Source organism: Podarcis raffonei, chromosome 14 (assembly GCF_027172205.1).
Source record: "Podarcis raffonei isolate rPodRaf1 chromosome 14, rPodRaf1.pri, whole genome shotgun sequence".
Lineage (NCBI taxonomy): Eukaryota > Metazoa > Chordata > Lepidosauria > Squamata > Lacertidae > Podarcis > Podarcis raffonei.
In genome coordinates, this window is record NC_070615.1 from 7,584,683 (window position 1) to 7,607,081 (window position 22,399).

Here is a 22,399-nt window from a genome sequence, read left to right on the forward strand (position 1 = left end):
AATTTATTCATGTATGCGACTACAGTGGCAAGAATGTTACTTGCCCAAAAATGGAAAGAAGAAGAAGTCCCAGCAAAAGAAGAATGGATTAATGGAATATGCAGAAATGGCAAAACTTACCGGAAAAATAAGAAATCACGATAACATTTTTTTGTAAAATAATGGAAATTGTTTATTGAATATTTACAAATAAATTTTAAACAGATAAGAACATTGGCAGGATTATTGCAATAACTTGCAGTTTTATAAGAGTATCTATTTAAAGTAGATGAATAAATGAGCAAATTAAGTTAATTTGGATATGCAGAAAATATTAAAAATAAATTTAAGGAACTGCAGAAAGAGGGGGAAGGAAGTAGAGTTTTGAAATGATTGTAAAATTATTGAAATGTATAAAATTGAGAATAATAATAATAATAATAATAATAATAATAATAATAATAGAAGCAGCAGCAGCAGCAATGATTGACTGGGCAGCTACAATGCTGTACATAAAAAGAGAGCTGGGGCATAGTGATTTGTATGTTGTTTTCATGAAGATATGCCCTTTAAGGCATACTTTAAATTATGCACTTTATCCTAGTACAGTGGTACCTTGGTTTACGAACTTAATCCATTCCGGAAGTCTGTTCTTAAACCAAAGCGTTCTTAAACCAAGGCATGCTTTCCCATAACAGCAGGGGACTAAATTTACAAATGGAACACACTCAATAGGAAGCGAAACATGTTCTTATTCCAAGGCAAAGTTCACAAACCAAAACACCTACTTCTGGGTTTGCAGCGTTCTTAGTCCAAGTTGTTCATACAGTAAACCAAGGTACCACTGAGAAGTGCGAATTTTGATGGACAGCTGTGCTTCAGTTCAAATATTTGTTTTGAAACTTGGGAACTGGATATATATGCCTTTAAATGTGAATGGAATCAAAGCTCTCCTTTGTCACTATGGATGAGTACGCCTAGCCACTCATTGAGGAGGGTGGAAAAGCTTTATTGGAACATCTCCATGGGGATGTGGCCTCAGAAGCTATCCATCCCCACGTGGAAGCTTCTCAGCCCTGTTGGGTTGTAGGACTCTGGTTTATTTTCATGAGGATTAAACAATGCCCCGTTACCTCTGTCTGGACAAGTCAGGATGGAGATGAGATGAGGTGTTGGGATATGCCCTCTTCAGTTCCTTCTCTCTTTCAGGTAGTGGACCTGCTGGTGGCGATGTGCCGAGCTGCCTTGGAGTCTCCCCGCAAGAGCATTATCTTTGAGCCTTACCCCTCTGTTGTGGACCCCAGTGACCCTAAGACCCTTGCCTTCAACCCCAAGGTTGGTGTAAGGTAGCAGGCCTAGGGCTGCGAGGGATTCTTAAGACTGGGGTGGGACCTATGATATATGGAGGCTGGCTCCATAGGGAAGCCTTGGAAGCAGAAAGCCTTGCTCTCCAACAACTGGTATTCAGAAGCAACACTGTCTCTGGCAGAGAATAGTCTGGAGCATGCTTTGCATACGCTGGGACCTTCTCAACACTCAGGCCATGCGGTTTCCTGGTAATGGGTCCAGGGAAATAGGGCAGAGCTATTTGTGTATCTGATGCATATTCTCTCTCTTTTTCCTGACACACAGAAAAAGAACTATGAGAGGCTGCAGAAGGCTCTGGACAGTGTCATGTCGATCCGTGAAATGACCCAAGTAAGTGCAAACAAATTTTCTCTGCATCTTGCCCTTGAATGAATGAATATTTATTTGTGTCAGCCATCAGCCATAGCAATAAAACAACAATACAATATACAAAGAATAGAAATAAAAAGTCAGTTATATAAAATACATTTTAGGGTTTTGAATCGATAGTCAAATAGGGGATCTTATTCTGATTGCCCCAGCTAAAAACCTTGCAACCTTTGCTGTTACCTGCTCATCTTCCTCTGCCAAGAGAAAGGACACTCTGGCAGTGGTTGGGCGACCCGGAATGGACAATAGAAGAGGGGTGATAATCTCATTCCTCAAGTCTTTATAAAGAGTGCAAGCCAAAAGGGCATGCGCCACCGATTCGGTACTGCCATCTCCACAGGAACATAAGCGTTTTCGTGTGGAATCTGTTGGAATCATCCCTCAAGTGCAGCTGACGGCAATACATTCAATCTTGCGAGAGTAAAAGTGCATCTATATTTTAGAATAGGACGCGGGTGGCGCTGTGGGTTAAACCACAGAGCCTAGGACTTGCCGATCAGAAGGTCGGCGGTTCGAATCCCCGCGACGGGGTGAGCTCCCGTTGCTCGGTCCCAGCTCCTGCCAACCTAGCCGTTCGAAAGCATGTCAAAGTGCAAGTAGATAAATAGGTACCACTCCAGCGGGAAGGTAAACGGCATTTCCATGCGCTGCTCTGGTTTGCCAGAAGCGGTTTAGTCATGCTGGCCACATGACCCAGAAGCTGTACGCCGGCACCCTTGGCCAATAAAGTGAGATGAGCGCCACAACCCCAGAGTCGGTCACGACTTGACATAGTGGTCAGGGGTCCCTTTACGTTTATATTTTAGAATTGCTAGGTTATGCAGATAGGGTGCCAGAGAGTTGAAATGGGAAGGTGGAAAACAGTCATAACATGGCAAAATTTCCTTATGGTGGCCAAGTTGTTCTGACGCTCGATATCATTTAGGCCTTTTCTTAATCTTGTCTTCATCTTGTGTCTGAAGTGACTTAAGACCATCACTAGGCAGGGATGCTTGAATTACTGCCTGCCCCGATGTTTATCCCAAGAACGCCTAGAAAACTTGACACAATGCATAGAAATCTCTGCCCCAAGCCTCCGTTTGAGTGTGTAAGGTTTTATAATGGAGCGAAACGGCTTGTCTACCCAGAGTGAAGGCAAGAAACATCACCGTCACTCTGATTTGACTTTGTGATTTGTGCTCTGACTTGGCTGTGTGTTGCCATGATGCTATCACACTGGCTGTGAACCTTGATTGGCTGGATCATGTAGCAAATGAGAATAAACAACAAAATGCTGCTGACAAAATGGTATTATGAAGGGAGATGGGTGGGATGAACTGTCGAGAAAATGTAAGGTTTGGGGAAGCCTTTCAAGAGAAAAAGTTGGGTTCTGGAAAAATATCTGCCGACAGAATTTTTTGGTATATTTAAAGCAAGGCAAATGCATAAGAGAAACTGGGAGTTGGCAAAGACAAAGACAGAGAAAGTGTTAAAAAAACAAAACTTCTATGTTCCAGGAAACAAATTTAAAGCCACATTACCCTTCCTATCAGGGCCTTTTAATTAATCATTGTTGTGAATTCCTAGTTCTGGTTGAGATGTTCTGTTTGTTATTATAACCGGGGCTGGATTTAGGTTTGATGAGGCCGTAAGCTACTGAAGGTAATGGGGCCCTTTATATGTCCAGCTGTCCTTTGTCAACAACAAATTGCCGTTGTTTTTTGTGTTGAATATATGCTGTATGGTAATTTATGGACCTAATAGGCATCTAAAGCCATTTGCACATAACAAATAGGAGCCCACACAACACTAAACACTGTTGCTGTATGTAGGTTTTATTTTATTTGTTTTTTATCTTATATTTTGGAAATGTACATCTATTTTTTTCCTTTTAAATTTTTTTGGGGGCCCCCAAGAGAATGGGGCCCTATGCTATAGCTTGTTTAAAAAGGTAAAGGTACCCCTGCCCGTACGGGCCAGTCTTGACAGACTCTAGGGTTGTGCGCCCATCTCACTCAAGAGGCCAGGGGCCAGCGCTGTCCAGAGACACTTCCGGGTCACGTGGCCAGCGTGACAAAGCTGCATCTGGCGAGCCAGCGCAGCACACGGAAACGCCGTTTACCTTCCCGCTGGTAAGCGGTCCCTATTTATCTACTTGCACCTGGGGGTGCTTTCAAACTGCTAGGTTGGCAGGCGCTGGGACCGAGCAGCGGGAGCGCACCCCGCCACGGGGATTCGAACCGCCGACCTTTCGATCGGCAAGCCCTAGGCGCTGAGGCTTTTACCCACAGCGCCACCCGCGTTGTTTAGCTTATACGTAAATCCGGCACTGATTATAACCCTGCTGCAACTGCTCCTGCTGCCCTTTCTCCACAGGGTTCCTACCTGGAGATCAAGAAACAAATGGACAAGTTGGACCCTCTGGCCCATCCTCTCCTGCAATGGTAAAGAAGCAGAAGACTTTGCAGACCCGGGCACAGTGCAACTGGGCGGGAGGCGGGAAGACAAACACAATCTAAGCGGGATCAAAGCAGGCCACAGTTTTATTGATCCCAGTGCCATAGGCTTGGCATAAGCAATGGGCATGTATCTACTACGGACTGCAGTGGAGAAGGCTGGGCGGGTGCTGCTTTTGTGCTCCCGGAGCAGACCAGGCTGCCAAAGTCTTCTCTCTGGTCTGCCTCAGAAGCCCTGCCTCCTAGGAGCCCAGCAAGAAAGCTGATGGAGTTTCAACTCCACCTGGAACGTGCAAAGCTCCTTGGCCAGGGTAGGAGATTCCTGATGTTTCCTGAAGACATCTGAAGGCAGCCCTGTTTAGGGAAGCTTTTAATGTTTGATGCATTACTGTACAGTGGTTAAGTACTTAATTTGTTCCGGAGGTCCATTCTTAACCTGAAACTGTTCTTAACCTGAAGCACCGCTTTAGTTAATGGGGCCTCCTGCTGCCACCGCGCCACCGGAGCACGATTTCTGTTCTCATTCTGAAGCAAAGTTCTTAACCTGAAGCACTATTTCTGGGTTAGCGGAGTCTGTAACCTGAAGCGTATGTAACCTGAAGCATATGTAACCTGAGGTACCACTGTATTGGTAATATTTTAATATTTTGTTGGAAGCCACCCAGAGTGGCTGGGGAAGCCCAGCCAGATGGGCGGGGTATAAATAATAAATTATTATTATATTATTATTATTATTTCTGCCCTTTCCCCCACCAGTGGCAGACCCTGGGGTCTCAAGTTTCAGCTGTGCCCTACGCGACACCAAAATTCTGTGCCCCTTCCTGCCCCTTGCCTCCTAGTCTACAACATAGTCGTAGCCCCCCTGTGGCGCCCTCTCGGCTTGGCACCCAGCGTGACCAAACTGGTCACGCTCCGCTAAAACCACCTCTGCCCCCACCACCATGCCGGGCTGCAACGACTGCCCCCGGGAAGACGGGAACAGGATGGGGGATTGTTGTGCAGATATTGCCCAGTGCCAGGGGAAAGAAGAACAGCACATGGTACACTGAGTGACTGGAGAATAGGCAAGAGCCATAGTGCATTGGCTGGGTCCCAGGTTCAATCCCTGGCATCCCCAGGGAGGGCTAGGAGGGTCCCTTGCCTGGAACACTGGACAGCTGCTGCCAGACAGTGCAGACAGTATTGAGCTAGATGGACCCAATGGTCTGGCAGGGAACAAGGCTGCTTCATTGCTTCCTGGTAGATTGTCATCCCCAGTGGCTATGAGATCCAAAGCAAGCCTATTGTTTTTAACTACACCACATTTTAAAACTTGGCTTTCCGAAATCCCTCCCCACTTTTTGAAATTTTAAAAAAGCAATTCCTGTAATTACAATTTTTCAAAAAGTAAATAAAAAAGGGCCAGAACTGAAATGGAACACAGGCAGAATTATAATAGCAAAAAATGTTTGCACAATTTAAATAATAACGTTATTTATTTATTTATTTATTCATTCATTCATTCATTCATTCATTCATTCATTTACTGACCGCCCATCTGGCTGGGTTTCCCCAGCCACTTTGGGCAACTTCCAACAAAATATTAAAAATACAATAAAACACCAGATATTAAAAACTTCCCTAAACAGGGCTGCCTTCAGATGTCTTCCAAAAGTCAGATAGTTGTTTATTTCCTAGACATCTGATGGGAGGGCGTTCCACAGGGCGGGCACCACTGCCTTGCGTTCTGTTTCAAAAGGCATAGAAATGCAGGATTGGATAGCGAGTGGAGAATAGACTTTGGTCCCCAACGGCTGTGAGATCCTAAGCAAGACTGCTTGGAGTTCTAGCTCAGGAAATCTTGACCTCTGGGGTCCGGAGGGATGAAAAGTGGTCCCCTAATCTCCGTCCTGAGATTGCCTAGTTCTAAAGGGTTTCATAGCACCAGATCGCGTTGCTGCCTTCTTGGGAGGTCTTTCTGCCTAACTGCCATCACACCACGGGCCTCCCCAGATGTGGATGTGCTGATAGGTTGCTCCACTGGAGCGCATTGCATGAAGCTGCACCAGTGGCAAGGGCTGCGGTCTTCTCATCTGGCCTTCGGATTGACCAATGGCAGAGCATGCTTTTGCCAGCATACTAACAGGTTCTGTGTCCTCCCTAGGATAATCTCCAGCAACAGGTCTCACATCGTCAAGCTACCTCTCAGCAGGGTAAGTGAGCACTCCTGCGTCCAGCCATCCCATCCACAAGGTGTGACATTGTGGGGAGGGGCCAAAGCTCAGGAGCACATGCAAGACTCACCATATTTTTTGCTCCGTAAGACACACTTTTTTCTTCCTAAAAAGTAAGGGGAAATGTAATAAAGGAGGCTGCCTGGGAGAGGGAAGGTAAAGACAGCAAACTTGCAAGGAGAGGAAACAGGAAGACTAAATTAGAAGAAAAGGAGGAGCAAAAAACTGCTCCAGCTAAGGAAAAGACACGAAGGCAAACAAGAGGGAAGGGAGTGTTGAAAGGAAGCAGCTGATCGGTGGGAGATAAGGGACACGATACAGGAGGTTGCCTGGGAGGGGGGAAGTAAAAGCCCATGGCTCCTCGGGATTTTTACATTGGGTCACCCCAAATTCACCATCAGATCACATAGCATGTCCATGGTTACAGCGTGCACCAAAACAATCACACATCCACTGTTGCATGGGGCTGCAGTGGTGCAAAAATGTGGTTACAAAGCACGGATCCTCAGGATTTTTGCATTGGGCTACCCTAAACTCACCGTCAAATCACATGTCTGTGGCCACAGCATGAACCACAAAAATCATACATCCACTGTTTCGTTCAGAATATTTGTTTTCTTGTTTTCCTCCTCTAAAAACTAGGTGTGTCTTATGGTCAGGTGCGTCTTATGGAGTGAAAAATACAGTAATCTCTAGGATAGCTCAGTTGGTTAGAGCGGGTTGCCAATAATGCCAAGGTTGCTGGTTCAATCCCTGTATGGGACAGCTGCATATTTTTGCACTGGCAGGGGTTGGACTAGATGATTCTCAGTGTCCCTTTCCGACTTGGCTCCCCTCACCAGGGAAGGAGGGTGTTGAGTGACTTCTCTCTCCCCTCAACTCCCACCCAGTCCAGTACCTCCCCCCTTCAAAGGGGCTGAGGGGGCAACTGCTCCTGTGCTAACTGACTGGGCACCTCAGCCTCTTCCGTCTCTTTGGGATGACAGTTTTGAGAAGCGCTGCCTCAGCTCTCACGGTCACTGCCACAGTCACCAGCCATGCTCTCCCCCCCCCGCCAGTTTTATGTAAGTGCAAAGTGGGGAGGACAGAATGAGAGAGACACAAAATGAATCAGTGGTGAAGGTCCGCCTTGTGAGTCTCTTCTGGCTCTGCTTCACCTGTTATAATTCTTCCCGCCTATTGCTTCCCAGTTTTGTTCTGTCCCCACCCTGAGCCTAATTGGCAGCTGCTGCTGTTATGGGTCCTTGCTTAGATGCACAAGCCAAGCTCCCATTCCCTCTGCCTCACCGTTGGCTAGTGGCTGCTGTCCCAGCCGTGGGGACTGCCGAAGCAATTTCTGAGGTGCAGCACAGCTGCTTCGAGACCTCGGACAAGTGAAGAGCGGAAATGTTGTGCCCCTAAGAATTTTGCGCCTGGGGGAGCTGGCCCTGTGCAGTGGCAAAGCTGCATGCTCTGCTACCAGGGGTGGAGAGCAGGTGGGGACATGGCTGGCACCCCTCCTGGGAGTGTGGTGCGCATCCCAGGGGTGTGGCACACCGCCCATGAGGGCGTGGTGCACCGCCTGCAGGGGTGTGGCGGGAGTTCTGGGGGCATGGCGCGCCACCTGTGGGGGTGTGGCGCCTGGTGTGTGGGTTGTGTGTGTCTGTGCACGGCACATGTCCGGGGGGGGGGGCTGCCGTGATGGCACCCTACGGGAATAGTGGTGCCAGGGGTGGTCTGCTCCCTCCGCACCCCCGTTCCTCTGCCAGTGCCCCGTGCCCCCACCCACCCACGATACACCACTGCCTGGGTGCCCTGTGTAATTAGCAGACAGTCAGGATGTGAAGGCAAGCTTTCTAAGTTATGGGGCATTTTAAAATGAAAAGAGGGAATGGCAGGCAGTTGGTTCTGGAGGGGGAGGAATAAACTTCCTTGCATGATGGCCCTCTCTCTCTCTCTCTCTCTCTCTCTCTCTCTCTCTCTCCTTCTGCTTTTATTCCTTCTCCTGGCTGCCCCTCTCCGTTTCCTGTGGGTCTGTTTCCCTTGGTAGCAGCTGAAATTTATGCACACCTCTCACCAGTTCCTCCTCCTGAGCAGCCCCCCTGCCAAGGAAGCCCGCTTCCGAACAGCCAAGAAGCTCTATGGCAGCACTTTTGCCTTCCAGTAAGTTTGGACACCCCACTGTTTTGTTTTGTTTTATTTCCCTCAGGCTAAAAACTTGTCGTTCATTGAAATAGCGTTTCTTGGCCTTTGTGCTGCTTCTCTTCAAATCACTGCTGGAACCTTAAAAAATAATATATGCTGAAAGGGAATTATAACACTTTTAAGCAGAAAGTGTAAAAATAAGTTGCAGTGTGGCATGTTTGTGGCTGGCCGGCCCTTTCTGGGGATACTCTGTTCCTTCCCCACCCCCAGATTCCCATTTTCTCTCTCCAGATACTCAGCATTCTGTGGCCACTGCCCAAAGCCTCATCTCCGGGGTGGGGTGGTTGGGTGGGTTCACCCTTTGCTTCGGCCATAAAAGAATTTTAGTATCAAGCTCGAGGTTCCCCTGGACTTGCAGATATTTCCCTCTTGCACATGAACGCATAAAGATTCATCCCAAGAGAACAAGTCTGCTATTGGCCTTTGTCAACCTGGTGTTTTCCAGATGTTGACAGACCACAACTTCCATCAGCCTCGGTCAACATGGCCAATAGTCAGGGACGAGAGTTGTTGTAAAAATCACCTGGGGGGCATCAAGTTAGGGAAGGTGGGTCTCTGGGATTATATTGAATATCCATCCTTTTCTTCAACAAGGGACTCTGGGCTGTCCTTGGGGTCCTTAGATGGTCTCTCATCCAGGTACTTACCAGCCCTAGACCTCCTTAGCTGCACAATGGTCTTCCAGGCAATGTCTTTATCTGCTGCCCATTGCACCTGTTCTGAAAGACACCCTGTGATTTCATTCTGCTGCTTTCCAGCATGAAATTTGCTGGGGGTTTGCACAAGTGCAATTGCTCAGACTCCACATTTTGGAAGGGAAAGTGAAAATATTACAGATTTGCAGAGGATAAAGTGTGTGCAAAGTTTAAGGGCTGTCTCCAGCATTCCTTCTCCCTGGTGCAAGTGTTTCCCTGTCCACTTGTGGAAACCTGTTGTCAAACAGACCGCGTAGCCTAGTGTACAACAGAGTGACCAGAGACCTATTTATGCATTCCCTTAGGCAACAGTGTTCATCTGATACAAAACATTTTGCCAGTGGAACAAGGATTCTGCTCAGTGGCTTTTAACTTAGCACTGTGCGGATACAAACCCTAGGCACCTTGAATAAAATAGCAAACTCCTTTATTGCTTGCATAGCTGAGTTTCTATCCCACCCCCGCTCCAAATTTGAGTAGTGTTTTTTAAAATAAAGATATGGTCTGGATATAAAGGTGTCCAGAGACAGGGAACATTCCTGTGGATGCACAAGCTCTAGGGAATGGAATAAACGTTCTACCATTTTAAATCTTTTTTTATTGTCTGTGTTGGCCTGGGGTAGGGCCAAGTGCTGGTGAGCTGAACCATTTCTCTCCCCCCGCAGTGGCTCTCACATTGAGAACTGGCACTCCATTCTGCGCAACGGGCTGGTCAATGCATCCTACACCAAACTGCAGGTAAGCGACTTCCACAGACCCCTGCTACTCCCCATAGCTAGAACAGCCCCAAGCAGTGGAGCCACCCCACCAACCTTCCTCATCCCTCAACCAGCCCCCACCTGCCTGGTTTTTTCCTTACAATCTGTCCCGGAGGTGGCCATGACAGCGAGTTTCCTCCTCCTTTGCCTCAGTGCCCCCCCCCTTCTACAACTCTGCGAGGAGGAGGATGGGGACAAAACTAGAATTAGTTGGCTCCTCCTGCCATTGCCTCTGGCTCCACCTCCTCTTGGGCTGGGCTGGCCCACCCAGGAGGCAGGCTCCGGCAACCGCCTCGGGCAGCAGAACCAAAGAGGCAGCACCCCTGCAGGTGTCCCGCCCTGCTGCCTCTGCCACCGAAATCTAGCAAGATCTCATGCTCTCCATGAGATCTTGCGAGGGCTCTGCTAGTTTTCATGTGATCTCACATGACCTGGAGGACAGGGGCTTTGGCAGAGGGGCAGGGCCTTCCCATTTTCACTTCTGGCAGTGAAACGAGATGGGCTGCCCCTGTCCAAAGGGGGACATAGCGCACCTTGGGTACAGTCCTCCCTCCCTGTACTGCTCAGGCGGATCCCAAGACTCTGAGCCACTCAGTGGGGTTAGTTGGGCAGCGCATGGTTGCACCCCGTTGCCATCCTGCCATATTTGCACTGCTGTGGGCCGTGGGAACAAGCAACAGCACGGCGTCTCTGAAGGCCAGAATTGCTTCTTTGAGGAGTCAGCTCTTAAATAGTGGGAAAGATGGACAAAGGACACAGCTCTGTTAGATTCACAGCTCTTTATTACAGCAGTTAGAACTGCTCCTGGAGTCAGACTGACTGCAGCCTCGCTGGCTGCTTTATATAATACTAAGTAACTTGTAACAGTAACAACTTCCAACTAGCTAACCAATCAGTGAGCGACAGTTCTCAATCCTTCATTTGCATACTGGTGGCCCTGAGTGAGAACTGCAGCTAATCTTAATACATAACACCAGCCATCCAACACTGGCCAGCAACTTTGCATCTCTACTGGGGGCTCTTCCAAGAACCACCCCATGCCCCACAGCTTCTGCATTTCTTTGTCAGTATTTGTATACTGCTTTTCAGCTGCAAAGCAATTTGCAATAACAGAGCCTGGCCTTTAACAGTTTTTTTTCCTATCCTGCCTTTCCTCCAGTCAGCTCAAGGTGGCATACATGATCCCTCTGGCCACCCCTACCCTACAGGTCCTCACAACAGCCCTGTGAGGTAGGTTAGGCTAAGAGAGAACGATTGGCTCAAAAGTCACTCAGCGACCTTTTTGGCTATTTGAACCCGGCTCTCTGCAGTCCTAGTCCAACACTCTAATATCAGAAATGTTTAAGTGGGTGATATTGCTGCCATAATAATATAGATCTGGAAATACCAGGTGCTGTCTGTAGGGTTAAACAATGGTATCACATGGGTCCTCTCTCCTGGGAGGTTGTGCCATCAGATTGGGGTGGGGGGAGGCAGGGCCGTAACTTGGTGGTAGAGCATCTGTTTTGCGTGCGAAAGGATGCAGGATCAATCCCTGGCCTCCCCAGGTAGGGCTGGGAATGTCAGCCATTGGAAACCTCTGGAGAGCCACTGCTGGTCAGTGCAGTTAGCATTGAGGTAGATGCACAGGGAACTGGTCCAGGAGGGCAAATGGGGCACTGCCCCACCAACTGTCCCGGTTAGCCCCTACCTGCCAGCTGCCCTATTACCAGTCTAGGAGGTGGCACTGCTGGGTGGTTTGTCTCAGTGTGGCCCTTGTCAAACTCAGCCGGGAGGAGAAGACGACTTGGCTCTGCCTGTTCTAGCTCCCCCTGGTGTTGCCCCCCTGCCTTACACCTGCCGCGAGTCATCGCTGGCTAGATAGACCAATGGTCTGACTTGGCGTTAAGCAGCTCCCAGTGCTCCTATGTGCTGGCAGGGGGCTATCGGGTGCTCCTGCTCCTGCCTCCTGCTCCCCTCAGCAGATGGCCTTAATAGATCCCCATCTCAGCTGGAGTCAGGGGCTGTCCCCCTGTCCTGGTCCTCTCTGTTTTGAAAGCAAAATATACCTTCTTCTGCTTAAAGAAACCAGTCTTCTGTGGTTAGGCTTGTATGCACATCCGTGATTAGTAGGCGACTCTGAATGGAGCTAGGGATGCGGGTGGCGCTGTCGGTTAAACCACAGAGCCTAGGACTTCCCGATCAGTAGGTTGGCGGTTTGAATCCCCGTGACAGGGTGAGCTCCTATTGCTCGGTCCCTGCTCTTGCCAACCTAGCAGTTCGAAAGCACGTCAAAGTGCAAGTAGATAAATAGGTACCGCTCGGGCGGGAAGGTAAACGACGTTTCCGTGCGCTGCTCTGGTTCGCCAGAAGCGGCTTAGTCATGCTGGCCACATGACCTGGAAGCTGTACACCAGCTCCCTTGGCCAATAAAGTGAGATGAGCGCCACAACCCCAGAGTCGGTCACGACTGGACCTAATGGTCAGGGGTCCCTTTACCTTTACTGAATGGAGCTGCCTGGCAAAGGGAGCCCACCCCACCCTCCGCTTTGATGAACAATGTGTGTCACTTATTTCCAAATGTGTGAAGCCAGTCCTGCTGCACAGGGTGATGGTCTGTGGCACCTCTGCTTTCTGCCCCCAAATCCTGCCCTGGTGGCACAGTTGAATACCTCTGCCATCCAAGGTAGGCTAAATACCAGTGGATAGTAATCTCCAGTGGGGACACTTGCTCTTGCACTCAGGTCCTGTTGGGGCATGTGCTTGGCCACTATGAGAACAGGATGCTGGGCCACGTGGGCCTTTGGCCTGATCCAGCAGATCCTTTGTACATCCTTACGGGAAAGCCAAATGTTCAGGAAGGACAGACAGACCCCAGGGTTTGCTGATGCTCTCACCGTGCCGTGCCCCCTTCCCTGGCCCGCACTTTCCCCCCAAATTATTTTTGGCTCACATTGGTGTTTTCCTGCAAGCTGCATGGAGCAGCCTATGGCAAAGGCATCTATTTGAGCCCCATCTCCAGTATTTCCTTTGGATATTCAGGTAAGCGGCTCTCTTTGTCCCCTTCCATCTGTCAGTGCACCCCTTCGTCCTGCAGACATGCTTGCCGCGCATCCAAGAGCCGCTCCCCCCACCCCCGCTGTGTGTGTTTCTCCATCCACATGCTGGGGTCCTGGGGAGATTAAAATTCTCAGGGTGATGGTGGTGAGATTGGCTGCCTATGTGTGTCGATTTCCAACCTGGCTGTGGACTCATGTAGCCTTGCAGGCATTGTCTTCAGATTCAGCTAGGCCCAACCGCTGCCTGGAGCTGGGATTGTTATAGAGTAGACCTTGATAGTGATCTCCCTAGTTTCTCCTCTGGGCACCCAAACTCAGTGGAAGGCACAAGCCCTTGATGTGCCTTCATCACAGCACTGATGGGCTGCAAGCAGGCCTGATGTTCTCTCTGTCCCCAGGAATGATTTCCTTCCATTGCTTGGAAGAGGTGCGGGCCATAGGAATAGGTGGCTTCTTTGGTGCTTATCGTGTCAGACAAGTTTGGTGTTTTTGTATCGTGTGCATGAGAAGGAAAGTGATAAGACTTAAGTAGCACACCTTCATTTCTTCCATCTCAGGTAGAAGGCAGGGCAACCTTTATCTGTGTTCTCCCTTACCTAGTGGACGATATGAGTTTCTGTTGAAGAGACATGCTGATGAGCTTGCTAGTTGAGCTGAGACTGTAGCCCAGTGGTAGATCCTTATGCCGTAGTTCCTGGGTTCAGTTCCCAGATTCTCCAGTTAAAGGACGTTGGGAAGTTGTGCAGATGAAGGCTCCTGGAGAGCTGCTCCCAATCAGCACACACCGCACTGGATAAGGGCTGAATGTCTGTCTTCTCATTGCTACATCTTTGGAGATCATGGGCCATTGTTTGTGTCTCTGGGCTCGTTTGCACCATCCTCCCTGCACAGACTGCCCCAGCAACTGGCAGAATTCCTCGCTCATGCAAGCAGCCGGTCCTGGCACCCTGTGGGTTGCTGTTCTTACTCTCTTTATTGCCAATGCAGGGATGGGGAAAGGCCAGCACAGGATGCCCTCCAAGGATGAGCTGGTGCAGAGGTATAACCGAATGAACACCATCCCCCAGGTAACCACCTGCGTATTTTGCACTAAACTCTAAGCTTTCTTTATTTCAACAATACGCTTTGGAGCAGGGGAAAGAGTAACCACTTGAACGAATATTGCGAACCACTGGTGGTCCAGGGGCAGGAGTTTGGGAACCCCTGCTCTAGTCCACGGAGCCCTCCAGGCCTCTTTGTTCGGACACTGGGACTCTCCCTAGGCCACAAGTCTTTTCATAAGCCCTTGAGTGCTTTTGCCTGACTGAAATATGTCATTGAACTCTGGTAACAACTCTTGCTTGCCTGGGAGGGTGAAGAGAGAAATGGCCTGTATGTTTGTGTGTGTAGAAACCTCTGACTTTTTCATGACTGGAATGTCATCTGTTGTAAGGTGGAAGTCATATCCATTTGCTCTGCCCACTTTGGCAACTGTCTCCATTCACGATGGGGGGGTGTGGCTCCTGGAAGGCTGCCCTGAGAGGATGTGGTGACCCTAGGCTTTCAAAAGCTTCCCCACCTCTGGTCTGTGTAACTCTAGATCTCTCTGGTTTGCTTGCAGACTCGATCCATCCAGTCCAGGTTCTTGCAGAGTCGCAATCTGAATTGCATCGCACTTTGTGAAGGTGAGCGATGGGGCGAGAGAGGCACGTCAGCCAATGTCTCTCCCTCTCTTGGAGCTCCTTTCTCTCCACATCTGTCCTGACTCCTGCCTGAGCCCAAATGCAGGCTACCATGCCCATACAAATGCCAGTTTAAGGAATGTGTGCCGGGGAAACCTGAAGCTCATCTTGCCTGGTCACATCAAAGGTCCAGCAGACTGTCTCCAACAGCAGCCAGTTCCATGCCCTTAGAACAGCATTTCCCAATCTGGTTCTCTGCAGTTGTTCTGGACTTCAACTCCCATCAGCCCCATGCGAGCTTGCCCAATAGTCAGGGGTGATAGGAGCTGGAGTCTAGCAACATCCGGACAGCACAAGGTTCTTCGTTCCTGCTCTACAAATGAGGAACATTTTTTGTGTGTGAAAAGTGTCAGAAGTGATATAGCAAGCAGGAACAATGGATGACAATGTATGGGATAAGAATCAGACTGTCTGTTTTTTTGCCTCCTGGGAATGACAATATTCTGTTAGTATGAATTGCTAGAGTTGTTCAGGGTCTAGACTGTCTCTAATGCACATCTATGTGCACATACATCAGATGAGGGGAACCTTTGCCCTCGAAATGTTGTTGTAAAACAACACCCATCAGCCTCAGGAAGAATGACCCATGGTGAGGGATGATGGGAGTTGCAGTTCGGCAACATTGGGGGTCGTGGTGCAGAGAAGGCTCTTCACACCAGATGTACATGAACCTTAAGGCCCCATGGAAGGAAAGAATATTAAAAGCAGAACAAAATAGAAATAATTGACTCCAACATTTTTTATTCAGAAGCATCCTCCTCTGAGCTTGGAGACTACATGTTTATAATTTTCAGGGCTAATTGCTGTTGATATTGCCATCCTCCATTGGTTTTGTTTTTTCTAATCAAGGGATGAAGAACCCTGTGGCCTTCCAAATGTTGTTTGATTCATGGGCAAGAGTCAGGGATGATGGGATTTGGAGTCCAGCAATATCTGGAGAGCCATGGGTACCCCATCTCAGGTTTGTCTTGAAGGCACCTAATCTGGTACCCGTTACCAGTGAATTCCATCAGTGAAATTATGCATTTTCCTTTGGTTTATCCTGAAACCTTTGACAATCTGTTTCATTGGATGGTCCTCCATTCTACTATGTCACAAGCAAGAGGATTGATGCTACTGACTGCCTTTCCCTCCCCTGTCCATAACTGCATAAGTGGGTCAGTGGGAGGCAATATCCAGGGTTTATGGCGCCAAAGTACCTGATCACCCTGGTTAGTGGGTGATATTGGCAGGCCTTGTGTGTTGTGTTCTGATTATGAGAAGACTGATGCCTTTCTCATTTGCAGTGATCACGTCAAAGGATCTCCAGAAGCACGGCAACATCTGGGTGTGTCCAGTATCGGACCACGTCTGCACCCGCTTTTTCTTCGTGTGAGTGGTCACATTTCCTGGGTAGGGAAAGGGAAGCTGTTCTATTTTGCAGAATAGGGAGATGGTAATGCCAATGCTGTAGCCTTGGGCAGTGCCAGCTTACCCACTGGGATTGGCAATAGTCCTGAGCATCTTGAAAGGTATGGTGGAAGAAGGCAATTTCTGAAGCAGTTTCTATTTCCCTCACAGGTATGAAGACGGCCAAGTTGGAGACGCCAACATCAATACTCAGGACCCCAAAATCCAAAAGGAGATAATGCGTGTGATTGGCACTCAGGTCTATACAAATTGAGGGGGTGGAGGACCCTGTTCCTTCAGCTTGTGCCAATGTTGCCCCTGCCCCTCCATGGGTAGAAGGGAGCCAGAGGTCAGAGGCTGCCAACGAAGCGATGATAACCCTGGCTGGATGGAGACCTGGATCCACAGGAGGGGGCAAAGGGGCAACCAGCGTCATTTCTGGGCAGCAGAGGCCCCGGGAGCGCCTCTGGAAGGGTGGAAGCCTGCACCTAGAATATACAGAGAGACTCTCCAATGGGGAAACTTGGACCAAATCCCAAGGACAGTTGGGGTGGCTGACTTTGCGCTCCCACGTTTACAGTGACAACATTTTTAACAATGAAAACAAGCAAAAAACAAACAAACAAGAAGAGACAGAGAGAATGGGAGAGAGTGAGAGAGCGCAAATGGTTTTAGCTTGTTAAAATTCTCTTTAAAAAAAGAAGCTCTGATTGCACCTGCACAGACTCTGTTTGTGTGTATATGTGCGTTTTTAGGCACTTGTGTGTGTGCCCAGCCGATGTGCCATTTCCTTTATTTCCTTTTGCCCATGAGGTCAGACCTGTGACCTCAACGTGACCTGTTTTTTGTGTGGTCATTGCCCCAAACTTATACACAGGTTAGACGATGCCCTATCTTTAAAATGAATATTCATTCTACTTCCTTCACGGGGTGGTTGTAAGACAACATGAAGCATTCATCCTGATTTGCTTGCACCCTGATTCTGCAACTTCCCACTAATCAGTTTTTTATCTCACACTTTTTACTGCATTTCCCTGTCACTCTCCTAACTGAAAGAAGTCAGGGGTTTTCTTTTCTTTCTTTTTTTTAAAAAAAGATTTTCTTGTACCAGTGTATTTTAATCCACTTAAATTATTCAGGCCTATTTCTCTGGTATGTGATATGGAATCCCTCCCACAAAATACTGTCTGTCAGGAAGTGGCCAAGGGCACCAACCCAAGCATAAGATGTATTTGTGTTGTCCCTGCCCACTTGTGCTTGTGCTGGCAGCCATTGGAAGTGGTTGGGCAGAAGGCAGGGAGACAAACAGCAGGTGGCGCCAGAGCCGATGACAGACTGAGCCAATGAATCCTTCTTTCTGTTCCGTTCTGTTAGGGCAACTGTGAGGCAAAGGAGCAGGAAGCTGACAGGCAGTGACACCCCCTGACTGACTGCAAGTAAGAAGTCAGGCAGGTGAGGGCAAATTGAGGATGTGCCCCATTCACCTAGATGGATTAACCTCCACTGGCATAGATCTGAAAACTGTGGCTTTGGGTCTATACGTTGGACAGTGGCCTCTTCCTAGCAACCTTTTCATTAGGCATTCATCCTGATTTGTCCACAGGCGAGGTTGTAAGATCAAGCAAGTGTTTGGCCACACTTTCAAGTGCATTTTCTGGTCCCTATTGCAAAAAATCCCATTATTATTATTATTATTATTATTATTATTATTATTATTAGGAAGGGGGTTTATTGCTCCAGAGCACCACATCATTTCAATTATGCAATCTGAGTTTGGATCCCGTCTGAGAGCAGCGACCGCCTTGAAGTGCCCAGTGTTTTAGATCTCCGTCGCTCTCCCAAGCTGAATTGTGTTTGAATGAAAAATAGACAACCTCTTTGTATAGTGTATACTAAAGTGGGGGATGCTGTAGATGTGAAGAGGGGAACTTGTCTCACTCAAAAGCAGCTCAGTGGTGGACCACATGCCTTGCCTGCAGAAGGTCCCAGTGGCAGGTGGTGAGAAACGAGGGCAGATGCTGCCCGATGAGTTGGCCACTCTCTCTGTTCTCTCAGGAGATAATATTGGAGGCCCAGCAGGTCCCACCGGCAGCCTGCTGAAGATGCTGGGTGTTTATTACCCGGGGCACGCAGAGTAGATCATACTGGGTTAGATGTGAAAGTGCTTTTCTGGGTGCTGTGGAGCTGCAATCCTTGTTTCCCAGCAGATTAGCTGCTGGGTGTGGGAAGGTGAATGCGGTGCAAAAGCACTGGCAGGAGCGCCAGATCTCCCTGTCCCTTCCCTCTTCCCATTCCAGTAAACAGCGGTGACTCTCCTGCAAGGAAGTGAGCATAGTGGCTCCACCTCAGCCAGCGAGCTGCTTCTGGATAGATGGAGAAATATTTTGATGGGCCCAGCGTCAGGCAGCTTTCCTGGGGTGCTTTTAGACACCTGCATTATATCCATGGCATATGTTGAAAGGGCAAGTGAATCCCATCACAGTGAGGACGGAGCGACTCCCCTATAAGGAAGGTTACAGCGTTTGGAACTTTTTAGTTTAGAGAACAGGCAAATAATCTGTGATGTGATGGAAGCATACGAAATCATTCACGGTGTGGGGAAAGTAGAGAGAGAAAGGTTGTTATTCTGTAACACTAGAACTCCCTGGCATCCAATGAATGTTGGAAGATTTGGGGCAGACAAAAAACCAAACAAACTTCTTCACACAGTGCATAGTTAAACTATGGAACTCCCTCCCACAAGAGGCAAGGACGGCCACCAATTTGGATGGCGGCAAAGACTATTAATTGGCTTTTTGTAAACCAGTTTGAGGTGTGTGGGTTTGTTGGGTTTCTTTTTTACAATCAAGCGGTGTGCAGTGGTACCTCGGGTTACAGATGCTTCAGGTTACAGACTCCGCTAACCCAGAAGTAGTGCCTCGGGTTAAGAACTTTGCTTCAGGATGAGAACAGAAATTGCATGGTGGTGGTGCAGCGGCAGCAAGAGGCCCCATTAGCTAAAGTGGTGCTTCAGGTTAAGAGCAGTTTCAGGTTCAGAACGGACCTCCGGAACGAATTAAGTTCTTAACCCAAGGTACCATTGTATACATTTAAATAAATGACTGCTAACCATGATGGCTGCGATCTGCACCCACTGCAGGTGAGGAGAGAGCTGTTATGTTCAGGTTTTGCTTTGAGGCGTCCCACGGGCATCTGGTTGGACAACAGGATGCTGGACCAGACGAGCCCTTGGTTTGATCCTGCAGGCTTGCTCTTCTGCCCCTTCAACAGTCATGGCTTTCCACAAAGAATCCCGGAACTACATTATGTTAAGGGCTCTGAGAGCTGTTAGGCTCTGAGAGCTGTTCCCTCCATGGAGCTATAATTCCCAGACTGATTTTACAATCGACCTCCCCTTCCCAGGGAACTCTGTGAATTGGAGCTGTGGGCAGGTAACAGGGATCTCCTTACAACTCCCAGCACCCTTGGCTCCCAGGATTCCTTGGGGGAAAGTGACAACCACACTGCTTTCAATTTTTAGTGTGGATGCAGCCTGTGTGTCTCCTTCATCTCTCCTCTGCCCCCAACAAGGCTATTTGTGTGTGTGTGTGTGTGTGTGTGTGTTTGTGTGTGTGTGTGTGTGTGAGAGAGAGAGAGAGAGAGAGAGACTCACAGGTACACTGTGCCATCTGTTTACCTGCACACTCTCAGCGTGTGTGGGACAACAGCTCTCAAACCTCCAGGGGGTGGATAAGGAACCCAAATGCAATCTTATCTGCAAACCTTTAAGTCTGCACCATTCATAAACGGCTGCCAGTCTCTATCTGGGATGGATTCGCTTGAAGGACATGGCGAAGCATATGTGCTCAGGCGAAGGATGTATGATGGCATGACTCAAGTTACAGGTCCACATGGACTGTAGCAGCTCAGCAGTAGATCACAAGATTTGCAGACTCGATCCCTGGCATCTGAAACCCAGAAGCGCCCCTGCCAGTCAATGCAGAGACAATACCGACTTGCATGGACCAGTGGTCTGACTTCCGATGATCTACTGAAGCAAAGCAGAGTCCCAAGACTGAGGCTGCCTTCAGACAATCATAGAATTGAGGAGTTTGAAGGGACTCTCAGGTTCATCTAGTCCATCCCTCTGCAATGCAGGAATCTCAACACTCAGTCCCCCATCCAATCTGAAACCGTACTCGACCCTAATTAGCTTTGCAAACATGCTTGTAGTTTTATTGCCGCACTACTAAGATTCTCCCCCAGCATTTCCTTACCTGATAACTTCCATATTTTACATGATCTTTCACATGGCGTTCTAGCCACTTCTGAAAAACTAGCAGAATCGAGCAGTTTATAATCTTTTCCAGGTTATTTGCTCCCCCCCAAAAAAACCCCAACAACCACAAAATCTGTTTGCAACCCCATTAACCAAGAAAATTGTGGGAGTTTGGCACTGTAATTTCATGTGATGAAATTTGGGGCGGTATTCTAGCATTCGGTATTTTCCTGCCGCACAAAATTTAGCATGGCATGGTGGCATGTCGAATAAAAAAGCCACCATTTCATAATGCAACTGGCAATGCCGTGCAGGAGTACATTAGAAAGTGGAATAAAAGTGCTAGCATTATAATCAGGAAGACTTAATCCCCATGTCTTACTTCTGTGGTTTGTGAAGGCTTCACAGCGCCAGTGGGTGAAAAGGGGATTAAAAAATACCCTTGTGCCCCCAGTTGTCAGTAAGCACATCAAGATTCCTCTTGTGCAAAACTGTATTTGATTCATGAATGTTGGGAGCTGCCATATCCTGAGTCAGACCAATGGTCCATCTGGTTCACCTACACTGACTGGCAGCAACTGCCTCGGGTTTGAGGCAGGCGATTCCCCCAGCCCTACCTGGAGATGCTGGGGATTGAACCCAGGACCTTTCATGTGCAAGACACATGCTCTGCCATTGAGCTATGGCCCTTCCCCCAAATGGCTCAATGACTAGGGGTTAGCCTGATCAAATGCAGTGGGGCCTTCTCTTCTGCATCTGCAACATTGCTCTTGCTGAAACGTCCTCTTCTACACAAGTATTAAAGGAGCCCTGTCTGCTCCTTTATCTGATCACATTAATAGTGCTCAGGCTAGCAGTTTACATGCCAAGCAGTACCACACATGGATCTGTACACGGGTGCAAAGGGACCTGTTGTGTCATCACCAGGGCAATTAACGCTTCAGTCCTACAAGCTGCTGCCTCAACATTGGATTCCAGGGACTGGCAATGAATCGTGGCAATTTTAGAGATGCTGGAACTACAAATGTGGCTATTTGGAGGGTTTGTGGCATCATTTTGCCCAGCGGAATAGAAGATCAGGGTGAGGATTCTAGAGCTCTAGTTAACGGCAGCTTTAATAGGGGGTTACAATTGGGAGTGGGGTGAAGAGCAAGGAACTCCAGGTGCCTGAAGAAATATTTATTTCAGGCCTGACACATTTTGGAACAACCCTTTGGGGACACATTTTTAATAGCAACCATAGGAGTTGGCGGAAACCCTCACCAAAGACCACCCTTACCTGGGTTGCATGGCAGAGCCCACGAAGAGGCAGCGTTGGTGGTGGGTTCTGGCAAGACCTCACAATATCTTGTGGAGTGCACAAGATACTGGGGAGATTTCAGCGATACCTTGCAAGGGTTCAGTGAGATCTCTCTGGAAACTGCTGCTGCCTCGCTTTTCTGTTGGTGACAGAGGCAGCTGAATGGGCAGGGTACCTAGGCTTATCCTGCTGGAGGCCACTACCTCAGCACACCTCATGGGTGCGCCAGCCCTGTGTTTTCCCAAAGGATTACTCTGAAATGTGTTCTCTGTGAGAACGTTTACTCCCATGCCTAAGTAAAGTTACCTAGGTTGGCTTCTGTAGACTTTTTAATAGCTAATACACCATCTAATCTCCTGCCAACCTAGCAGTTCGAAAGCACGTCAAAGTGCAAGTAGATAAATAGGTACCACTCTGGCGGGAAGGTGAACGGCGTTTCCATGCGCTGCTCTGGTTCACCAGAAGCGGCTTAGTCATGCTAGCCACATGACCCAGAAGCTGTACGCCAGCTCCCTCAGCCAATAAAGCAAGATGAGCGCTGCAACCCCAGAGTCGGCCACGACTGGACCTAATGGTCAGGGGTCCCTTTACCTTTACACCATCTAATGTTGATCTCAGGGATGTAGAACCTTTGGCTTTTCAGGTTTTGCTGGGCTACAACTTCCAGCATCCCCAACCATTGGCCATGTTGC

The 22,399-nt window shown here is 48.6% G+C and overlaps 1 protein-coding gene across 7 annotated transcripts in view; it reads left to right on the forward strand.

The window, feature by feature from the left end:
* PARP6 (poly(ADP-ribose) polymerase family member 6) overlaps window positions 1-16,864 on the forward strand; it is a 57,356-nt gene extending 40,492 nt beyond the window's left edge. For 2 of the 7 annotated variants that reach the window (XM_053364924.1, XM_053364922.1), the window contains exons 13-23: window positions 1,189-1,314; window positions 1,612-1,677; window positions 4,072-4,139; window positions 6,295-6,343; window positions 8,394-8,506; window positions 9,909-9,981; window positions 12,953-13,022; window positions 14,027-14,106; window positions 14,640-14,703; window positions 16,047-16,131; window positions 16,321-16,864. In XM_053364924.1, coding sequence (XP_053220899.1) covers window positions 1,189-1,314; window positions 1,612-1,677; window positions 4,072-4,139; window positions 6,295-6,343; window positions 8,394-8,506; window positions 9,909-9,981; window positions 12,953-13,022; window positions 14,027-14,106; window positions 14,640-14,703; window positions 16,047-16,131; window positions 16,321-16,423 — 897 coding nt within the window. In that variant the 3' untranslated portion in view covers window positions 16,424-16,864. Of the gene's footprint in view, window positions 1-1,188; window positions 1,315-1,611; window positions 1,678-4,071; window positions 4,140-6,294; window positions 6,344-8,393; window positions 8,507-9,908; window positions 9,982-12,952; window positions 13,023-14,026; window positions 14,107-14,639; window positions 14,704-16,046; window positions 16,132-16,320 lie in introns of those variants that run through there. The other 5 variants (XM_053364925.1, XM_053364923.1, XR_008327494.1 and 2 more) reach the window with 3 other exon arrangements.
* Window positions 16,865-22,399: the final 5,535 nt, after the last annotated feature.